General features: G+C 46.1%; 2 protein-coding genes across 2 annotated transcripts; both read right to left on the bottom strand.

The window, feature by feature from the left end:
• Window positions 1–1,282: 1,282 nt before the first annotated feature.
• On the bottom strand, window positions 1,283–8,619 carry mnd1 (meiotic nuclear divisions 1 homolog (S. cerevisiae)). The gene is made up of 8 exons (XM_068751058.1): window positions 8,608–8,619; window positions 8,010–8,075; window positions 7,748–7,805; window positions 6,282–6,430; window positions 5,299–5,373; window positions 5,082–5,196; window positions 2,879–2,923; window positions 1,283–1,682 (listed from the first exon to the last, which is right to left on the bottom strand). Exons 1-8 carry the CDS (start codon window positions 8,617–8,619, stop codon window positions 1,576–1,578), a joined length of 627 nt encoding a protein of 208 aa, XP_068607159.1. The 3' UTR covers window positions 1,283–1,575.
• A 1,625-nt stretch (window positions 8,620–10,244) lies between these two features.
• Window positions 10,245–14,016, bottom strand: trim2a (tripartite motif containing 2a). Its single transcript, XM_068750590.1, has 11 exons — window positions 13,883–14,016; window positions 13,185–13,422; window positions 12,823–12,974; window positions 12,574–12,754; window positions 11,751–12,474; window positions 11,561–11,664; window positions 11,280–11,447; window positions 10,987–11,155; window positions 10,791–10,861; window positions 10,553–10,693; window positions 10,245–10,397 (listed from the first exon to the last, which is right to left on the bottom strand). Exons 1-11 carry the CDS (start codon window positions 14,014–14,016, stop codon window positions 10,245–10,247), a joined length of 2,235 nt encoding a protein of 744 aa, XP_068606691.1.
• Window positions 14,017–18,797: the final 4,781 nt, after the last annotated feature.

Below are 18,797 nucleotides of genomic sequence, written 5' to 3'. Positions count from 1 at the left end.
TCCCGCTAGGCCAGTGTTGCGTTTACGTGCCTTCCGCTGAAGGTAAACGCAAGAAAACACGACAGTGAAAAGGAAATAAATATATTTAAGCGCCGCACGTAAATATAAAGGCGTTTCTACTTCAGTACTTTTGATGAGGGTGTTTCTATTAATCGTTTAGTGAACTTTTTATTGCAGGATATAGATTTCACTAAAGCTTATTTCAAATTTTCTCCATTTACACCTTTTAATTAAAAGATCTAAAATGCTTCCTGCATGGATAGCAGGCATGCAAGAGGACTGCGCTCAAATCCTTAGGTGCGCTTTCTTTTCCCTTTCAACGTTCCACCGCATATCTTTACTGCACCTGCCAGATTCAGTTTATAGCTACTTAAAAGAGTTGGCTTGTAACTCCTTGTTGCATTATTATTTGGGTTAGCACTTCTTCTTTACTTCCTCAATTTTGCATTCAACTTTCTGGTAATTTTTCAGCCGGGATGTGAATTTATCAAACATGGCAGCGATCCTCAACAGAAACTAAGCACAGCCTCCCCGGAGCGCTTGCAGCATGTCAGACTCATGAATCACTGTTGGGACAGGTTGGGCAGGTACACACATGAGTTCATACTCCAGTTACTTTCATGGGTGTGTCAGTCACACCAAACAAAACTGCAGCTAAGCATTCAGTTAGTTTTATGCAGGATCAGCATTGTTAGAATTATTGGTGCGTGTGTAATTTGGGTTACCTCAATACAAAATGTAAGAACAGTCTGTATATCTTTCACAGAGAATGTCCCCGTGGGATTCATAAAGCATTCTGATAATGAATGTTAACGTATTAGTAAGGCGAGTGAAACCGAATGAGAGACGAGGCTGCGGGGTTAAAACGGAACGCTGCTTGTTTTGCGTCTGGTTTGACGGAGAAAAAGCAGGAAAATAAGCAGAGCGTTCGTCATTCTGGACGTGTCATGACAACAGTGTTCCTTTGTTTGTTCAGAAAGAAAGTAGGCTGGAAGCTGTAAAAAAAAAAAAAAAAGATTAAAGTGTGTTTTTGTGACAGATTTTACAGTATTTCAGCGGTAAATTCTTAAAAAAGCTCAACACAAGGGACACGAGGCCGTGCTTCAACACATCCATGCGCTGCACTCGGGGGTTCGGTACGGAGAACGGCTGGTAAAACTCAGAGGGGCACACAAGAAAAGCGGTTCCACGCAGTTAAGTGTACTTGAAAGATATACGCCACATTTAGTTAACATCCTCTGTTTAATTCTTTATTAAATTAAGTATTAAAGAGAAACTCCAGAGTCCAAAATAAAATATGAACATGAGCAGAAAAAAGCGCACGAGTATTTGATTCCAAACCACCTGTTAGAAACTGGATCGCCGGCTGCACAGATGTGGTACGTGGCGATTCCTTTCAATCATCATCTCGGGGGTCTCAGTTTTCCCGAAAACAGGTGTCCAAATAGTCAGGCTGCTCTGCTGCGTCTCCCCAAGCGGCCTCCTTGCAGCAAATTAACGGTCGGTGCTTCTCTAAATAAACTACAACCGGGCCTTCAAACTGAAGCTCCTACACGGCACGACGGGAACGTCAGGTCAGTCGACGTAGTCAAAGTCCTCGGGAATCCCAAAGGCTTTATTAATGCGGTTGTCGTCAAAAGCGAACTTCTTCTTTGTCCAAGACTTGATGGAGAAGACGTTGTCTGAAAAGAGAGACATCGGGAGACGTTCGTTTAATGAAAGAAACACTTTGCTGCACAAATCACATCTGAATCCAAGACAATGAGGGGGGGGGGGGGGATAACCCCCCAATCTGCCTTACGGCTCTGGAGCACGGCGTTATGGTGAAAGCTTATTGATTTTTTTTGACTTCCCACTTAACCTCCCACACCTGAAAATCATTTGGGCAACGTGGCTGAATGCGGCGGGTCATGACAAGCCTCAACGTGGGCGAGGCCCGGCCTGCCAAACCCGAGAAAGCCCGGATTCGATGCCGTGAAAGCGCTTCCCGATTGAGATGTCTGGTTTTCATTTAGTTCATTTGTTAAATTCCATCTTAGGAATCCTTGAGCTGCACAGATAATCAATGTTATCTCGACTCGGACGTGACGGACGCTTCCTGCTCGCTCCTTTTGCTGCAGGTTGAGTTTCTATGAGCTGAAGGGATGATTCACGAGACGCTGCGAAAGTAAATCCTGTTATTAAGGCCTTCATAACAATATATCTTTACGGGTGTGGGCGTGTCTCAGTTTACAGCCACGACACTGATGAGACTAGACCGACTTGACTTTGCTGCGTTAAGTTTGTCCCCAATATACATTTTAATTAAAAAAAGAAGCTGCATCAGGACATCCGCGTTTATTACGACATGCAGCAATAAGGAAGCAGCGAGGAAACGCTTCTGTGCTCATTATCTAGCTCTGAATGTCCTGTTGAGCAGCGTCCATCCAAGACGAGGGGGGGGGGGGGGGGGGGAGTGCAAGTCACGGAGGAGGCAGATATGACTCACAGCTTCTTAAAATGAAAATAATTGGGGGGCAGCAAAGCGAAGCGGAGCCGACTAGAACCGTACGAACGAGTCGCCGACTCCTCGCAGCTTGTTGATCTGAGCTTTAAAGCGTATTCGGTGGAATAAATCTTCCAGGGTGATTCTGGAGTCGTGTTCAGACTGCGTATTCAGACTAAAGCTGCAGATATTCCAGAACTGCAAGGATTGTTAATCAATCGAGATGATCATTATTTTAGCTAGCCGGTTTATTTTGCATTTCTCTGGACTATTTAAGCAGTGAACTGAAAGCGCCGAGTCCAAACTGACCTTAGAAAACATCGGGAAACAGAAGAAAGTCATCAAAATGGTGTAAAGTTGAGCGCAGGTGGATTTATTTGGAGCGCGACTCACCTGTCCAACGAGAAACGGCTGCTTTTGCGACGACATTTGACTTTCCTGCAAAAAAACACAAAAAAATCCGACATCAATTTTTTGCATTATTAATGAAATTGAGGTATTTATTATTAACACCATTTATGGAAATGTGAGGGATAAAAAAAAATAGATGAATTCAATAAAACATGAGCGTTTGATTAATTCTGTCAAACAGACAGAATGTTCCCTGCTGCAGCGTTCTGAACCTCAAATAGCACGAGCAACTTCAGGCCAGGTTCAAATTACAGCAGGTCGAACACGTTTCTCCCTCCGAGAGAGTCAGGCGGGTTCTGGTCCATTAACAGGATCAATAACAACGTTCAGATGCGTCCGATACGCAGTTACCAGGCACCACGTGAATGCAGCAGTGACTCCTCCCACATTTCTAGATGGTAAAAAGAACATTTGAATAAAAGAGATTAAATACCCTTTATCTATTAAAAGTGTATTTTTAATTGCTCCCTTTAGGTCAATAATAATATTCCTTCGTGTCCGAGCAGCCGCCAACTTCCTGTTTCCTGTTTCACAGTGGACCACCAAATTATTATTGATCTCATCATGAAAATATTATTCAATCATTTCCACAAATGTTACCTTTGCTAGAACTTCACCGTTACCTCGTCCTGGGATGTGGAATCTTTAAGACATTTCAGTGAAGTCAGGACTTTTCCCAGTTTTAAACCTTGGCCGTTGGCCTCAGACTATAAAAACATAATTGTGCTTGCTATTTCTGTAGCATAAAAACATTTTATAGTTTAGGGTGCCGAGTGAGTAAATATGCTTGATTTACATTCCTCCACGCAAAACATTTAAATACCTTTCTGCAAATAAAGCCCCCCTCCCCCCCCTCAGCAGCAGACATAACATCATGAAGCACAAACTTAACCGCTCACACCAGGTTTCACCGAGGGGAGAACGTTATCTGCAGCAGAGCTGCGCATGTGGGACGTCAACGAGAAAGATTAAAGACCGGCAGAGGCGAGTGAGTGAGTGAGTGAGTCTCCTTTCCCAGCCGCACTCTCTTCGTCCGTCTCCTCTCCCGAGTCTGAGTGCATCATCTGCGCTCCATTATAAAACATCCGGGGTTCATTACGAGGCACCAAGACGAAGCGAAACATCAACATCAACACAGATCACAGACTAAAGTTCCGCCGGAGCTTCTTCCTGATTTATTTGACCGGATTGACACAAACCACCTTCCACAAGCCGCAGATCAAACGCGACTTGGACGCAGACGCAAGTTGATTTGATGCACGGGAAACTAATGTCATCGTATTTCAAGAGGGAAAACGTTTTCCAGATCTTGAAGGAGACGACGAGAGGAAGGATCGCGGTTTGGACTGGGATTCCGGCTGCCGCCGCCGATACTAATAACTGTCTTTTTTTTTTAAAGGCAGCGCAGGCCCAACAAAGTCACCACAATGGTGGGTGTGTTTGTAGGACAGAATGTAATCACCATGGAGATGAGCGAGGGCAACCACGCCAAGTTGACGTGGGAAACGCCAGCATCGAGTGCAGACTGAAGTAAGGCTGGTGAACAGGGCGGGGCAGAAAAACACAACACTTTTTTGTTTTTTTGGGATCCCACACGTCACATGGAAGCGTCATTGAAACACGCACCCTTTACGAGAGAGCAGCTGGAACACGAACAAAAGACGGGAGGATGTTTGTCATTCCACCGATAGCTGTGTGACTTCTCTGAAAACGTCTGAGCCGGAGGCCTTCACGCCTTTAAAAGCTTCACATTTTTTCTGCTGACAGGACTGACACACAAAAACGGATAAAAAATGGTGGAAGACGCTGCCGTGCCGAGGTTTTAGTTTGTATTTATAACCCCTTCTGCACAATACTGCCTTCGCCACCTGGCGTGGAATCAGACTCTACCACGGCTCGCTTCTTGGATGATGCTCGGCTGTCTCGGTTTGTAATATGAGATCCTCACATGTTGGAAAACATGGCAACCATCTGGCTTAATGAGCCATCGGTCTTATTCTCTGCTGCGTCGAATGACTTCTTAGAATAAAGAAAGCTTTCAGCGAAAATCACAAATCCTTTTGAAACTTGAACGTGCTTTTTCTTCACAGATGGCTGGACTCTTTAGTAATAATAATAGTAATAAAAAAAAGGTGACTGGATTGATTCTGAAGCTTTACACCGATGCCTGCCAATCTGGACTCACTCATCTCCTTGACGACCTCGGGGTCACACTCCCGGTGCTTCTCCAGCTCCGTCTGCATCAGAGTTCTTTCCTCCCTCAGGGCCTTCAGCTCCTTCAGCAGGGCGCTCCTCTCCTTCTGCACATGGGCAGATTGATCAATCGAAACCAACAAAGGATTCTACATTTCATCCGTGCGTCTCCACGCGAGGCGAGGAGGCGTATGAAAGAACACTCCTACCGTATCTTGACGGCCCTCTTTGGCCTTTGCCGCCGCCTTCTGCGCGGACTCCTTCCGCTGCTTTGCTTGGGAATTCTAGAAAATAAATTGTACATGTATTTTTAAACCGCTGCCAAGGAAAGCAGATTGTAACCACGACCAGCGTACTCCAGCAGAGACCCGAGGTGTATTAGCATTAATCGCTACTAACGGTGCTGTAAAAGTACGCGCTATATTAAATCTGGGAGGAAGACAGGAAACCGTTTCTCTTTTTCTTACGTTCTTTCTGCAACCATCTGGACCTCATTCCCCATTTTTATAATAAACCTACTGTTCATGTGATGTTCCATGTTTATTCTAACGTTTAGTTTAAATTGCTCCTCTACATCGTTTTTTTCTGTCACAGGGAAATCTGGTGGCCAACATTCTCCGAGTCGCCGCCGCCGTCTGCCTGCCGTACAAACGAGACGCAGACCCGACGGCGAGCAGCAGCGTCGCGTTCGCAAACGCCACAAGTGTTCGGTGAGAGATCCTCGGTCTGTCTAAGAAAACAAAGCCATCAGTGATCAATTAGCTCTGGACAGATGCTTCTGGCCTGCAGTTTAAAAACACGAAGAGGAGATTCTCCTCGGTTCTTCTGCAGCTTGTAGCTGCACCTGGTCAGGACCAACGCCACTGGGTTCGACTGTTTGGATTGGCCAACGCTTCGAACGGCGAGTCTCTGCATGTTTGGAAAAGGAGTCTGGCGTGAAGAAATCCCGAAAGCGAGTTGGTATTCGTGGGCAGTTTTATTAAGAAACATTCTGCAGACGGCGAAAGTCAGAGGCAAGATGAGCCCGATAAATTCATCTGTTAGTAAACTGCAAAAAAAAAAAAAGGCGGAGCCTCAGTTGAATTTAAATATTGCCACAGTGACATTTTTACAAGCAGAATTTGTGTCTTTGTTTTTATGGACCATTCGCATCACTCGAGATGATCATGCCCCCCCCCCCCCCTCCCCTCACCTGTTGCTGCAGCTCCTCCAGTTTGCGCTTGCGGACGTGGAGGGCCTTACTGGGGAAAGCCCAGTAATAGTTTGAGGTGCCCACTCTCTCGCAGTCCACCATGTTGTCGTCCACCAGGCTCTGCAGCACATCCTTAACGGTCATGGGAGCTTAAAGCGGCGCAGAGAGGAGAATTAAATTCATTTCTACTGTCCATTACGCCGACCTCCCAGCGATGCACGATGGCGGCGGGATTGTTAGGAACCCGGAAGGCTTTAAGGCAATGACGGATGCATCGGATGTTTGGCATATCATCACGTTCTAGAGAGGGTTTAAAAAAAATAGAATTCAACATCAAGTATCATTTTACCGATAGCCAGGCTCACCACTCGACTATTTACGAACCCAAACCCACACGCGTGCGGCCGATCTGGCTTGTTTGATACTTGACTGAGAGGACGTTATAGAACAGAAGGTCCATCTCGAGGAGCGTCGGCGCTGAAATCGGATACTCCCACGCGCAGGCTCAGCCGGTCTGCCGTGAAAACTGAAAGAGCTTATCTGCCGAGTCCTGAGAAGATGTTTGGCGGCATCAAAAATAAAAATGAGAACCGAAAATACAAGACGAAAACGCTCCAAAAAGGTTTTTGTTTCTTCCGCTTCAAATCCGTCTGCGTTTTAATTACCAAGATTTTTCAATCTATCTGAGATCATTCTCTTGGAGCCTTTTCACACTTTCTCTCTTCTCCTACGGGAACATAAGGTTCCCCCACTATGCAAATCTCTCATTGACCCCTTCCCCCATCCCTCAGTCACTGCATCATGCCCGAGTAAGGGGGTCAAAAACATGTGCTTTTAATCACAGCGACATGATCTAGTTTCTCCAGGATTAATGTCCTCTCTTACTCTAGAAGGCGCAGCACATCAATATCCAAGTTTGTATTTTTTTTTTTTATGACCCTCCAGCCCGACGCTCGTAATCTCAGGCTCAACGCTAACATTGAGGTAAAGTGTTTCATTTAAAAGCTGCGCGTTGCATGATGGGATTATTGCCATCGCTAGCTCTGGATCTGCATGCATTTATACTAAATACACTAAAAATGGCAATGGCAGTCCCCGGTTGCCATGGAGATTTATTTTACATAACATGGAAGGATGCATAGGGGAGCAATGCCTGTTAAAACAAACTCTGTGGTCTTAACTAGTTGAAGTGATGATACTTTACTTACGCTACTAATACTTTATGTGGTATTCATGCATGATTTATCACATTTACAACTTCTAAAGAGGGTTTTAAAACCACACTACATTTTTCTGTGTTTAAATATTCCCTTGCTGAGGTGAGACATTTAAGAGAAAATGACGTGGTAGACTCAATAATAATAACCAAGCCAAGAGTAGAAGCTGAACATTTAGATTTTGTTTAAGAAGGGTAGAAAGGCTACATGATGTCAGTGTTTTGTCTTTAAATAGTGACTATTTCTCACCGATGCCCTTTGTTTTAGGAGCAATCTTCTCAATGTCTTTCAGCTGAAACACATCTTTCTGTAGAGAATGAGGGAATATATTCAAGCAAATAGAAAACATTGAACCATCTCTCTGTCAAAATTAGCAAGTATATAGCATCACTTAAACTGGGATTTCTGGAAATTCATGTAACTAATAGCCTAAATACATTTATTTTACCGCATTCTATGAATAATTATTACGTCAAAAATACTTCCTTGACAATGGCTGAAAGTATCTCACGGTTTCAAAGAAAATCTCCATCATGCGAGTTCTCTTCTCCTCCAAACTTAGTCCTTTCTTCTTTGACTGTAAGAGAAATAGTAACACAAGGCCTGGATCATTTTAGTGATGGTATATACGACGTCATAATCGACGTATATGCAAGGGACAGACACACTGTATTTCTACAAAAAATATTCCATCGTAATTTCCATTGTGTAATTAATAAAAGACGAACATGTTATCGATCAGGACGTTTTAATATCGGCAGCGTGTGTGGTTTTTTGTATTGCATGTTGTAATGCTTGTTTGGATTGATGTTGTAATGTGCCTCCCGACCACCAGAGGCAGCACTGAGCAACAGTCCACTTGAGGAGGAAGTAGTAGAGATAATCATCTACGGCACCCTAATGAAAATGCCTAAAACTTAAATCGAGTTGTTTTTAGTGTGTTTCAGTGGACTTATAGCATTGGTTCTGTAAAACATCCGTGCGAACAATTCGGTAACGGGAACGGGAACGCTGGTTGCGACGGCAAACCTCACTGTTAGCTAGCTAACATATCTTGGTTTTGCTAGCTGAAAATTGAAGAAGCAATTGTACTGCAGATAAAAACGGGCCAATCTTACCATCTTGATATGTCTGCTGCACCATCAAACTCCTCTAACATCAAGGTTGTAGGCACCTTGAGTTGTTATATTATAAATGTCGCTGTGACGCTTGTAAAATTAATCCAAACATCAAATACTGAATTTCCCGCGGAAGACTGACATCGGATTCTGTTGCCTTCACGCGTAGCGTAATTTCTATATCTACTGTGAACATTTCTTATTTGCACTTCAACGCCGGTTTATTATGTGATTACTTAATTTTAACATAGTTACCCATAATCTAAGTGTGTATTTATAAAACACGCATACCTCTATACTGATAACTCGACTTCTTTAATCTCAATAGATTAAAAACGTAGCGGCGAAAAACCGTTTTGTCTGCCTTAGTCTGAATTTTTACTGAATGTTGGTGAAGGCATCATCATTATAGGGGAGGAGCGACGTTATTTGACCCACTTCTGCGATTCTCCGACGCCCCCTCCTGTCCGATTTAAATAAACAGTGTTTTCTGCAACGATGTGTTTTGCTCGTTGTGAATGCATCTTTTTAGAAAACACATGACTATGAAACACAATCAAATATTCTTTCCAATCGGCACTTTAATTCAATTTTGGCATTAGAAATTTCAACAAGACAATGAAAAAAGTATATTTTAACTGGTGTGTGTCGAACTTAGATGACTAAAGTCAGGCTAATAAATTATGAGAAGTGTATCCTTGGACAAACAGATTTTGGTTAAGGCTTTCTAAAAGGAGCACAGTGCATTTTTTTACAACATAATCCATTGTAATTAGTGCATTTCCTTAGAGAATAGACATGTTTTGTTAAAATACAACAGGTTAGGTAATCTGGAATAGAAGTAAATGCAAATGTTAAGGAGTGATGGTGATCACAGTTCTGCAGCTTGTGTCTGAGTTTGTTAGATTAATCAACAAACTATTCTAAGGAAGCCTGCCGAGTTTATCTTCAGTGTTGTAGATGTATTCTGCAACAGTTGAAAATGTGATGAAGCATCAGATGTAATAAACATGCTAAACATGTTCATTTTAATGTGAAGACATATAACGTTGACAAGTCATCACACTGAGATAGAAGAATTATTAAAGTTCCTTTTGGTGATAGAATTAGGTTTTAGCCTGAAACAGATTACTGTACAGTGTGTGGTTGCTGCTCTGGTGATTATTAATGAAAGCAACATGCACAGAAATGCTTTTTCGTGCTCTAAAATAGCCTCCTCCCTACAGAAGGGGAACAGTTCATTTATAATAAACAGGCAAAATGTGAGAACTCTTAAGGGCATTTAACAGGAAATCGCATTTTTCAGTTGATTACGGTACTTATTTACTCACAAGTGTGCATCCAGCATTTTAAAAATGTGAATTATTTTCCAGATCTCCCACCACATCAAAACAAATCTTAACATTACGTACAGTACTAGAGTCTTGTTCTTCAATTCAGCTCACTTAAAAATGGAATGTGAACAAGGATGTGACTGTGTTTTATTTATTGGGTGTCAGAGGTGACGTCACGCACATGCATGTGGAGAACAGTCGTACAAGGTGGCAGAATGACGGCGTGATCCAGGGAGGGGGTGGGCGAGGGAAATAAGCGAGCACGTGTGGCAGGACACAGAGGAAGAGGAGCTGCTACTGCAGGTAGCGGTAGATTTTGAAGCAGTGGTTTCCAGAATCTGCAACCACAACGTGCCCGTCAGAAGTGAGGGCCAGTCCCTGCGGGCCGTACAGCGGGTCTGCCGACGTGTTGATGTAGGACAGGAAAGAACCGCTGCCGTCAAAGACCTGCGAGAGAGAGATGGGAGCAGGCTTCTGTTCGATTTGAATTTATGCTAAAATGATTATGTCATAAAATTGAGCACATGTTGAGAGCTCGAGTTGATTTTGATCATTAAATTCCGAGTTTTGCCAAATTGCCGAGGAGAGACTTTTGGACTGACCTGTATCCTGCTGTTGCCCCAGTCTGCTACGATGATGTTTCCATTCGCATCCACTGCCACCCCAGTGGGGGCGTTGAACTGGCCGTTACCTTCGCCGTTAGAGCCAAACTTCACCAAGAATTCTCCTTCTGTGTTGAACACCTATGAAATGAAAAAAGAAAAAAGAAACTGCTGGGACTCACAAAACAAAGTTAATAAATTCTAATAAATCCACAGGAGCCTGTTTTTTTACGCTTGCCTTGACCGAGTGGTTGTGGAAATCTGTCACGATGATGTCATTGTTGTTGTTGACGGCAGCAAAGTGAGGGCCTAAGAGCGAAGACAGGATACGAGCGGTTTGTCCGAATCAGACACAAGTAGTTCAGTTTAAAAAATAAAAATGAAGGTTGTACAAAAAAAACATTTTAAAAGTCAAAGGTGTAGGGTGAGTGTACCTGCAAACTGCCTGTCGCCGTTGCCACGGTTACCGAACTTGGTGACCAGCTTGCCGTTGAGCTGAAAGATGAAGACGCAGCAGGATTTGTTGTCGACCACGATCACGTGGCCGTTTCTGTCCACCGACACGCCCTTCGGGCCCATCAGCTTCCCTGAGCCGATCTTACTCTGGAAGAGGAATGATGCTGGACGTTAGCACGCCCACACACACACACACACACACACACACACACACACACACACACACAGAGAGAGAGAGAGGAATGCATTCGATGAAGACAGGTCGACTCACCTTGAACTTGCCTTCGCTCGAAAAGATGCTGACCCATTTGTTGTCATAGTCGGCGATGATGACGTCGCCGTTGGGGTGCACGGCCACGCCCGTGGGCCGCTGCAGCTGACCCGGAGTCCGGCCCCGGATGCCGAAGCGGCTTTTAAACTGGCCGTCATTTGAGAAAAGCTGCGAAGCAAACCTTTTTTTATTTAAACTACCTAAAAAACAAATGCATCAGGGTTGAGAAGCTTCACACGACGTGCGTCCGACGTCCACAGTGTGAAGACGGCGGCGTTTACCTGGACACACTGGTTGTTGCTGTCTGCTATCAACACCTTGCCCAACGGCGAGGCAGCCACTCCCTGCAGGTTGGTGAACTCCCCTTTGTTGCGTCCTTTGGTGCCTTTAATACAGCCAAAACGTACGAGTAAAGCGCTGCTCTGACGGACCTTAGAAATATCATTTTGGGAAAGCAGATGTTTTCCTCACCGATCCTGAAGATCAGATCGTCCTCGATGGGGTTCTCCTTCCGCCGCCCGATGCTGTACATGCTGGCCGGCCTCTTCATGGCCTTCTGCTTCACGTGGCTGCCGCCGGGAGACTTCAGCCTCTTCTTCACGCCGTCTGAGCCTGGCGACACGTCTGTGGACTTGATGGCCTTAATCTTAAAGGGGCTCCCTTTGATGTGCTGTTCGTATAAACGCAGCGCTAAATGAAACCCCCCCTCTTTGGGAGCCGTGAACAGGAACTCGTAGGTGCCGTTCCTGTTGTCCAGTAGCTCTCCTTCGCCTTTGCTGCCGTCGGGCGAGGACATGTCCGCCGCGATCACCGCGTTGCCCTTTTTGCACAGCTCTCTGTCTTTGTCCTTGGTTGTTATGGTGATGGAGGTGGGCACGCCCACCACACAGTGCCGCAGCGCTTCCCCGGTCGCCACGGTCTCATGGGCCACGGCGTTGGTCGTCACGATGGCGCCCAGGTTGTGGATGGACCTCTTCAGCCCGTCCGTCTCCAAGACGAAGTCCAGCTGGTCATTCTCTTCGGGCTGCAGAGGCAGCTCCCGGCCGGCGAGCTCCACGAGGCGCTCGCTCATCTGTTTCTTCACCAGCAGCACCTCGGCCTCGGCGCCGTGGCTCAGTGCCTGCTCGGTGAAGTTGCAGCTGCTGGTGATGCCCTCCTGGCCCTGCAGCAGGGCATCCAGCTGGGCCTGGAGAACCTGTGTAGCCCCACGCCCGGGGGGGGGGGGGGGGGGGGGGGGGGTTACTTGGAGCTCACACAGACCGCAAAGATGAATGAAGGACATCCGATACTTCACCTTCTGCTTGACGCCGTAGTTCACCTCCAGCTCCATGAGTAAAACGCTCTTGCGGACGTTCAGGGTCTTCTGCAGCTCATCAAAGACGGCGTGGACGTCATCCTCAATGGAGGTCTTTTGATTGGTCAGCTGCTGCAGGATCTCCGACAGCCTCTGCAGGGCCGAGTCGATCTCTGGTAATCTGGCAGAGGAATCAGCCGGTGAGTCGGCAGCGATGATGGGTTAGGGTGAGGGTTACTGCTGTCGTACCTCTTCTTAACGGCCTCTAGCTGATCCTGCAACGAGGCCTTGTGTTGTTCCACAACATCTTTAAGAGGCACAGTTGGGTGGTCTCCGTGTTCTCCACTCGTGCACTCCTGACACATGGCCGTTTCACAAGGTGGGCAGTAAAATTCCATCACCTACGCCGTCGAAATGCAGATTTCATCACGACGGTCACAGCAAAATGCTGGAGCTACATTTGCAGCCTGGCTAATAGCAATGTCGCGCTCGTCAAGAGTGAAATACAGTATCTGGCTATCGTAAAAATCATACAAATAAACGGTGGGTCCCCAGATGAATGGATCTCTCAGGAGCGCCACCTTCAGGTTTATCGGCAGTGTGACTCTTACATTGCCCCCATGGTTGGGGCAGGAGAGCAGTTGGCCTGCAGCCACAGTGGTGATGCTGTTGAGGGTGGCGGCCTCCAGGCCGCAGCTGTCTGGCGCCCGCTGCAGCACGTCCATCAGGTTGGTGATGAAGAAGTTATTCTGCAACGCCGCCACACCTTTCTCCGGCAGGATGGAGGTCTGGCGGCACACGGGGCACGAAAGCGTGAGGCTGTGGGCCGGGATGTAATTCTGCAGGCACCTGGAGGAAGAGGAGGGATGTGTTTCTGTGACTGCAGCGAGATGACTGACAGTCAGTCATTTATATTTCTGCTTAGACAGATGCATGTAAATAAAATGAAAGAAACAAAGCCAAATACATGCAAACCAGGTTCCTAGTAAGTTAGGTGGAAATGTGTGGAAAGGCTTGCGTTTATTGCCGTCTAGTGGTTGAAATATGTACAGCGCCCGCTACTGTGAGAAGCAATTATATTGACAAAATTAAGTATCGCTGAAAAAGTTGATCATATAATTCTAAGTCTCTCTCAAGTGGAAGTGGATTAACTTTAAAGACTCTCTGGATGCACACAGGAAAAAAACCAGGAAATATAACCCACATTTACAACAACAACAAAACCATTATAATAACTCCCTACGAATGAGCTTTTTCCAAATATACTTGTAGACAATTAACACCAAAGAGCCACATGCTGTCCACTCACCGCTCGCAGAAGGTGTGCAGGCAGGGCAGTACTTTGGGATTTTCGTAGCGATCCAAACATATGCTGCAGATCAAGAACTGCTTGTCAATCTGGCGTACCACAGGGCTGGGAAGAGTGGAACCTTCGCTGGCCATCCTGAAACTCTGACGTAGGAGGCCCCCTTCCTCTTACTCGGCGCCCTGCAGAGAAAAACAGGAGGAGGATGAGGCACAGCGAGTGTGATCAAACGCAAAGGGCCGTCCCACAGCGACGAGGGGTTGTAAAGGTCAAAGGTTAAAGTAAAAAAAAACGTCTTCCTTCCATGCTAATGCCGAGTGCACAGACACCAATCAGTGTGTCTTAAGGTTTTAACTCATGATCACAGATGTATTAAGATTAGAAACAGTGATGAAATCAACACTATCAGATACCAACAGATATAAAGTCTTCACTGCATGTCCAGAAATTAAAGACATTAAAAACTTTGTTGTCTGATCCTCAAGTAACATCTCCCTAAATAAATAATGTTTGTAAGGTTTGATTCCCAGTCTAAAGCAGCTGCTGCTTTGGCATAAAAGGCACTTTGAGTGATAAATAATTCACGTCAAAGTAAAAGCAAAGATCCCTGTTCAGTACTCAGAGAGGCAGAACAATGGGAGCAACGTCTTTCCTTCCAATCCAGGTACAGAAACCGCTCAGGAAACCCGCGGGGACTCTCCACAATCCTGTGCATGTTCTCCTTTACTTCTTCTATTGTCTCCTAACCTCTCTCTCTCTCTCTCTGTCTCTCCCTCTCCCTCCTGTGAAAGCAAATCTGCAACTATATAGATGTGCTGGATCAAGCCTGCAAATAGGGAGCGGTGAATAAAAGTCGCTGCCGTGCTGTCGGGTGGCTTGTGCAGCTCAGCTCAGCTCAGCTCAGCTTTACAAAGCTGGTCCTGCAGTTTAAACAGGAGAATAACTCCTATTCATCTGCTCTAGGAGGACATTCATTCATAAGTGTGCATGCATATCTGAGAGGAAATTAAATGTGATAAAACAAACACTATGCGGAGCAAACAAAACTCCCCGGCTCCACTAAGGTTGCATCAAGTGTGGCACAAAGTGAAATCCCCGAACCCTTTTGCAGGCGTCCGCCACCGGACAGCAGCAGCTCCGAGCCGACGGAGCACGAAGTCGCAGCAGCCGCACTCTGATGGAATCAGATCCGCACCAGCTGAGCGGAACGACGCTTCCTCTCGGAGGAAAATAGTTACGATCACGCAAACGCGTGACAGCAGATCATCCACTGGTGACGTCAACTCACAAGTGCTGCATCAGCAGGCGTCGTCCACTCCAGATGATGTGTGAGAGAGAGAGAGAGAGAGAGAGAGAGAGAGAGAGAGAGAGAGCCGGGCAGTGCTGGACCGATCACCTCCTCTTCCTTCTCCTCTACCTCACTACTCCTCCCCTCCTCCTCCTGCCACTTTGCATCGTTGGCTCAGTCTGTCTGCTCCATCCACCCCCCCCTCATTGCAGTGCAGCATCAGGAGCAACTAATGGCTGACGGCTCGTGATCTAACAGTCTAGCAGCCAATAGAGTCAGAGCCAGAGGGATCATTCTGGGGGGGGCATGTACGAGGGGGTGTGTGTGCTGCTGCTGACTCACCCTGCATGTCGAGGCAAAGCAGGAAAGCCAGGAGCAAACTATCACAGAGCCACAAGAGGGTGACGTATTATGGAAATCCTGCATTTGCATGTTCCAGACTTTCACACGTCGTTTGTCGCCTCTGCAGCCGACAGGTTTGCACAAAGCTTCACTCGTCACAGCGGAAACCATTTTCCCTCAGCAGCATGTGGAGACAACAAGCTCCTGCAGCCGACGGCGGGCCGCACGCTGCTCTGGAGCTCCTCTCTGCAGAGCGCTGACCTCGGCTGTTTTCACACCTCTGAACACACACTGCACCGTCACAACAACCGCATTCAGCCAGGGTGGAAACAAACAGGCAGGGGGGGGTTGTAATTTCTGCTTTGTCTGACTCCACCTGCCAGAACAGGTCAGAAGTCCAACAAGTCACCTGCAGGCTCAGCATGAAGGCGCAGTGGTCAAAGGGGTGGGGCTTTATAAATACTCTCATGTTCCACAGACCTCGGCAAAGTAGCGTGTGTTTTATTCAACTTTGCACGAGTCTGTAAAATGAAGTTAAATGTTTGAAGTTTAACTTCAAACATAAGTTTTAAAAAAAATAACTTTACTGGACTTCAGGGAGACTTTTTTAAGAAATCGCTAAGTTACACGTGAAAGTCAACATCTGTCAGGAAGTGGTTAGCTTAGCATATCTTAGCAAAAACAGCCTGCTAATCTTTCTTTCTTTCTCTCACCTCTTAAAGGCACAATTTGACATGTTGTGTTTGTTTAATCTTGTGGACAAACATTAATGAATGACTCAGAGTCAGAGTCGCTGCTTGCAGGCCGAGGCTCGTGGGAGCGGCGTGCACTTTAAGGCACGCCACGAGCCAAAGTGTTCAACGACTTGCTGGTGAAGTGGACAGACGCTGAAGTGTGTGTGTGTGTGTGTGTGTGTGTGTGTGTGTAAGGCCGATGCTTATTATTTGGAGGCAAACCACCTGCTCATATTCCATTGTGATTTCAATCAGGGGCGTCACACACAACCCTGATTTATACAAACACTCTCCTGTCTCTTTCACCTGCATTTTTTTTTAAAAGCACCTTTTACACCTCCAAAGAAACAAATATTTGCGTAGGGCGAGAGCTCAACCTGCGTGGCAAAGTATCCCCTTGAAATGTGTGAGGTCAAAAGTTCATGTTTCAGGGACAAAAGGAAACCCCAAGTCAACGCGTCACCGGTTCGGTGCCACCGTTTGCTCTGGTGACGGGAGATACGGCAGCGCTCTGTCTGTCTGTCTGTCTGTCTGGTGACAGACACACGTGACCCGAGCTATTGATGTCACGTCTCATCACTGCCTGGCCCGGAGACGAATGAGCCGTGGTCACTGAGCATAAACAGGAAAAGGAAATGACAGCCCAGATAAATGTCTCCTTCGGGACACGCAGACTTTGAGGCGCATCTTCCGACAGTGAGCGAAGCGTCCTTCAGTCGGTGAACATCTGAGCGGCAGAGCGCTCAACCTGGAACGGGTATTTCTGGTATTTAATGTCTAAGATTCCAGTTCAATAACCCGAGGTCACAGAGGCATCTTTTAATAATTTCCTGTTACAGAAGCCAAACAGAGTGTGCACGCACACATGCACGTACACACACACACACACACACACACACACACAAGCAAGCAAGCTACTACCCTGCTGCAGGGTCGTATTTTACAGAATTCATCCCTCATCCATGAATCCTTATGCCATTTTCCCATTAATCACACACTATTTTCCAAACCCTCCCCCCCCCCCATCCGTAAATCCCTGACATCCGCACTCACTTAAACTCCATTGCTGATCTCTCCCCTCCGTCTCCGGGGCTGAAATTAAACCCTGCTGTCTGTCAAGTTAGTCCATCTCATCTCTGACACGCTGTAGTCTGAGCGTTTGGTGTGCATGTGAGAGGCCTGAGCTTCTACAATAATCCAAACAGACTGACAGGGGGAGGGAGGAGCCCGCCGGTGGCAAAGAGTGAAAGCGCGGACCAATCAGGTCCAGCAAGGGTGTGGGAGGCCGGGTTTCTGCGCTGCTCTTTAACCCCCCCAGTGAAGGCAAGAGTCCTGGAAGCAGGGCCTGGTGGCAGATATGTTGTGTTTCTGTAATAGAGTTCTGTCTGTACTGTGAAATAAAGATAAAGTTGAAGTCTGGTTTTATTTACACAAGGTCATTACACACACACACACACACACACACACGTTCTCCCTTTACTAAGCTGTGTTAGTAAATAGGACGGTCCTGAAATGATCACACACACAAAAAAAAGCCACATAGACAGAAAAGCTCTGAGAATAATGGTCACAGTGACGCATTCGTTCACCGGCCGGACAGGTTTGTTATTATCTTCCCCGGACGCCTCAGGGCCTCAAGAGTACCGGAGCAACGAACAGAGGTGGCGCAACGGGCACCAAAGTCAGCAGCTCAGGAGGAACGGGAGGAGAGGTTTACCCACAACCCACTGCAGCACAAACAAACGCATCCATGATCATAATACTAAAAACCGCTAATGCAAACTTCACCAGTTCTGTGGATCAACGTTCAGGACCGTTTCTGCCCGTCGTCATGACAACCTTTTGATTCATCACACAAGTGCAAAACTGATATCTGCACTTTATGTTCAAGGTTTATAAGCACGCACAGCTATTACACAGCTATTACACAGCTATTACACAGTATTAAATATAGCCCATGCACATTATACCAGTCCTTCAGTCTGTACAGTTGTGTTTATATCAATACATTTCACATCAGCAAAGAGATATCAAGGATTCCACAATAATAAATCCACTTATGCAGCCCTTTCCAGACTTCATGCAGCACATCCATCACAAGGTTTCCAACAGACAGGAAATCAGACATGTGTTCCTCAGCCTGTAATCTTATTGGCAGGTTGCAGCCTGCTGTTTGCAGTAATTATCTAAATGCATATGTCTCCCCCCCCCCCACGTCCACGTCCACTTAACTGGATTACCTTTTTGCAGCGGACGTAGGACAGCTGCGATTCGATTCCCTTTCAGCTTGTGCTTCTATCACGTAGTAAAGGTGAAGAAGCCCACAGCCATGATTTAATATCCTGCATATCTACTGTGCATACAATTTACAACAGCAATATCACGTAAACCAATGATGTCATTTGGATCTTTGGAAGAAAGAGGGAATATATACTGCTGTAAAAAGCAAAACATCGAACTGATGGAATATTTTGGGCTCGTGCAACAGCTTTGAAAAGACTTATCAGTCCCATTTTAATGCTGGCTTAAGTATAACATGCACTTTACTATGACA

This window comes from Brachionichthys hirsutus, chromosome 17, assembly GCF_040956055.1.
Source record: "Brachionichthys hirsutus isolate HB-005 chromosome 17, CSIRO-AGI_Bhir_v1, whole genome shotgun sequence".
Lineage (NCBI taxonomy): Eukaryota > Metazoa > Chordata > Actinopteri > Lophiiformes > Brachionichthyidae > Brachionichthys > Brachionichthys hirsutus.
Note: the sequence above shows the minus strand (reverse complement) of the source record. Positions and strands in the feature narration are given on the sequence as shown.

Bases quoted from the DNA above. Each gene is read 5' to 3' on its own strand.
- mnd1 (XM_068751058.1), bottom strand. The intron at 6,431-7,747 runs GTGAGAAATAGT...CGCCGCTTTAAG, and splicing joins TCCTAAAACAAAGGGCATCG to CTCCCATGACCGTTAAGGAT. The intron at 5,197-5,298 runs GTAGGAGTGTTC...GCCCATGTGCAG, and splicing joins AAGAGGGCCGTCAAGATACG to AAGGAGAGGAGCGCCCTGCT.
- trim2a (XM_068750590.1), bottom strand. From the start codon at position 14,016: ATGGCCAGCGAAGGTTCCACTCTTCCCAGCCCTGTGGTACGCCAGATT. The intron at 12,975-13,184 runs GTAAGAGTCACA...TCGACGGCGTAG, and splicing joins GCCCCAACCATGGGGGCAAT to GTGATGGAATTTTACTGCCC. The intron at 12,755-12,822 runs GTACGACAGCAG...TTCCTCTGCCAG, and splicing joins CTAGAGGCCGTTAAGAAGAG to ATTACCAGAGATCGACTCGG.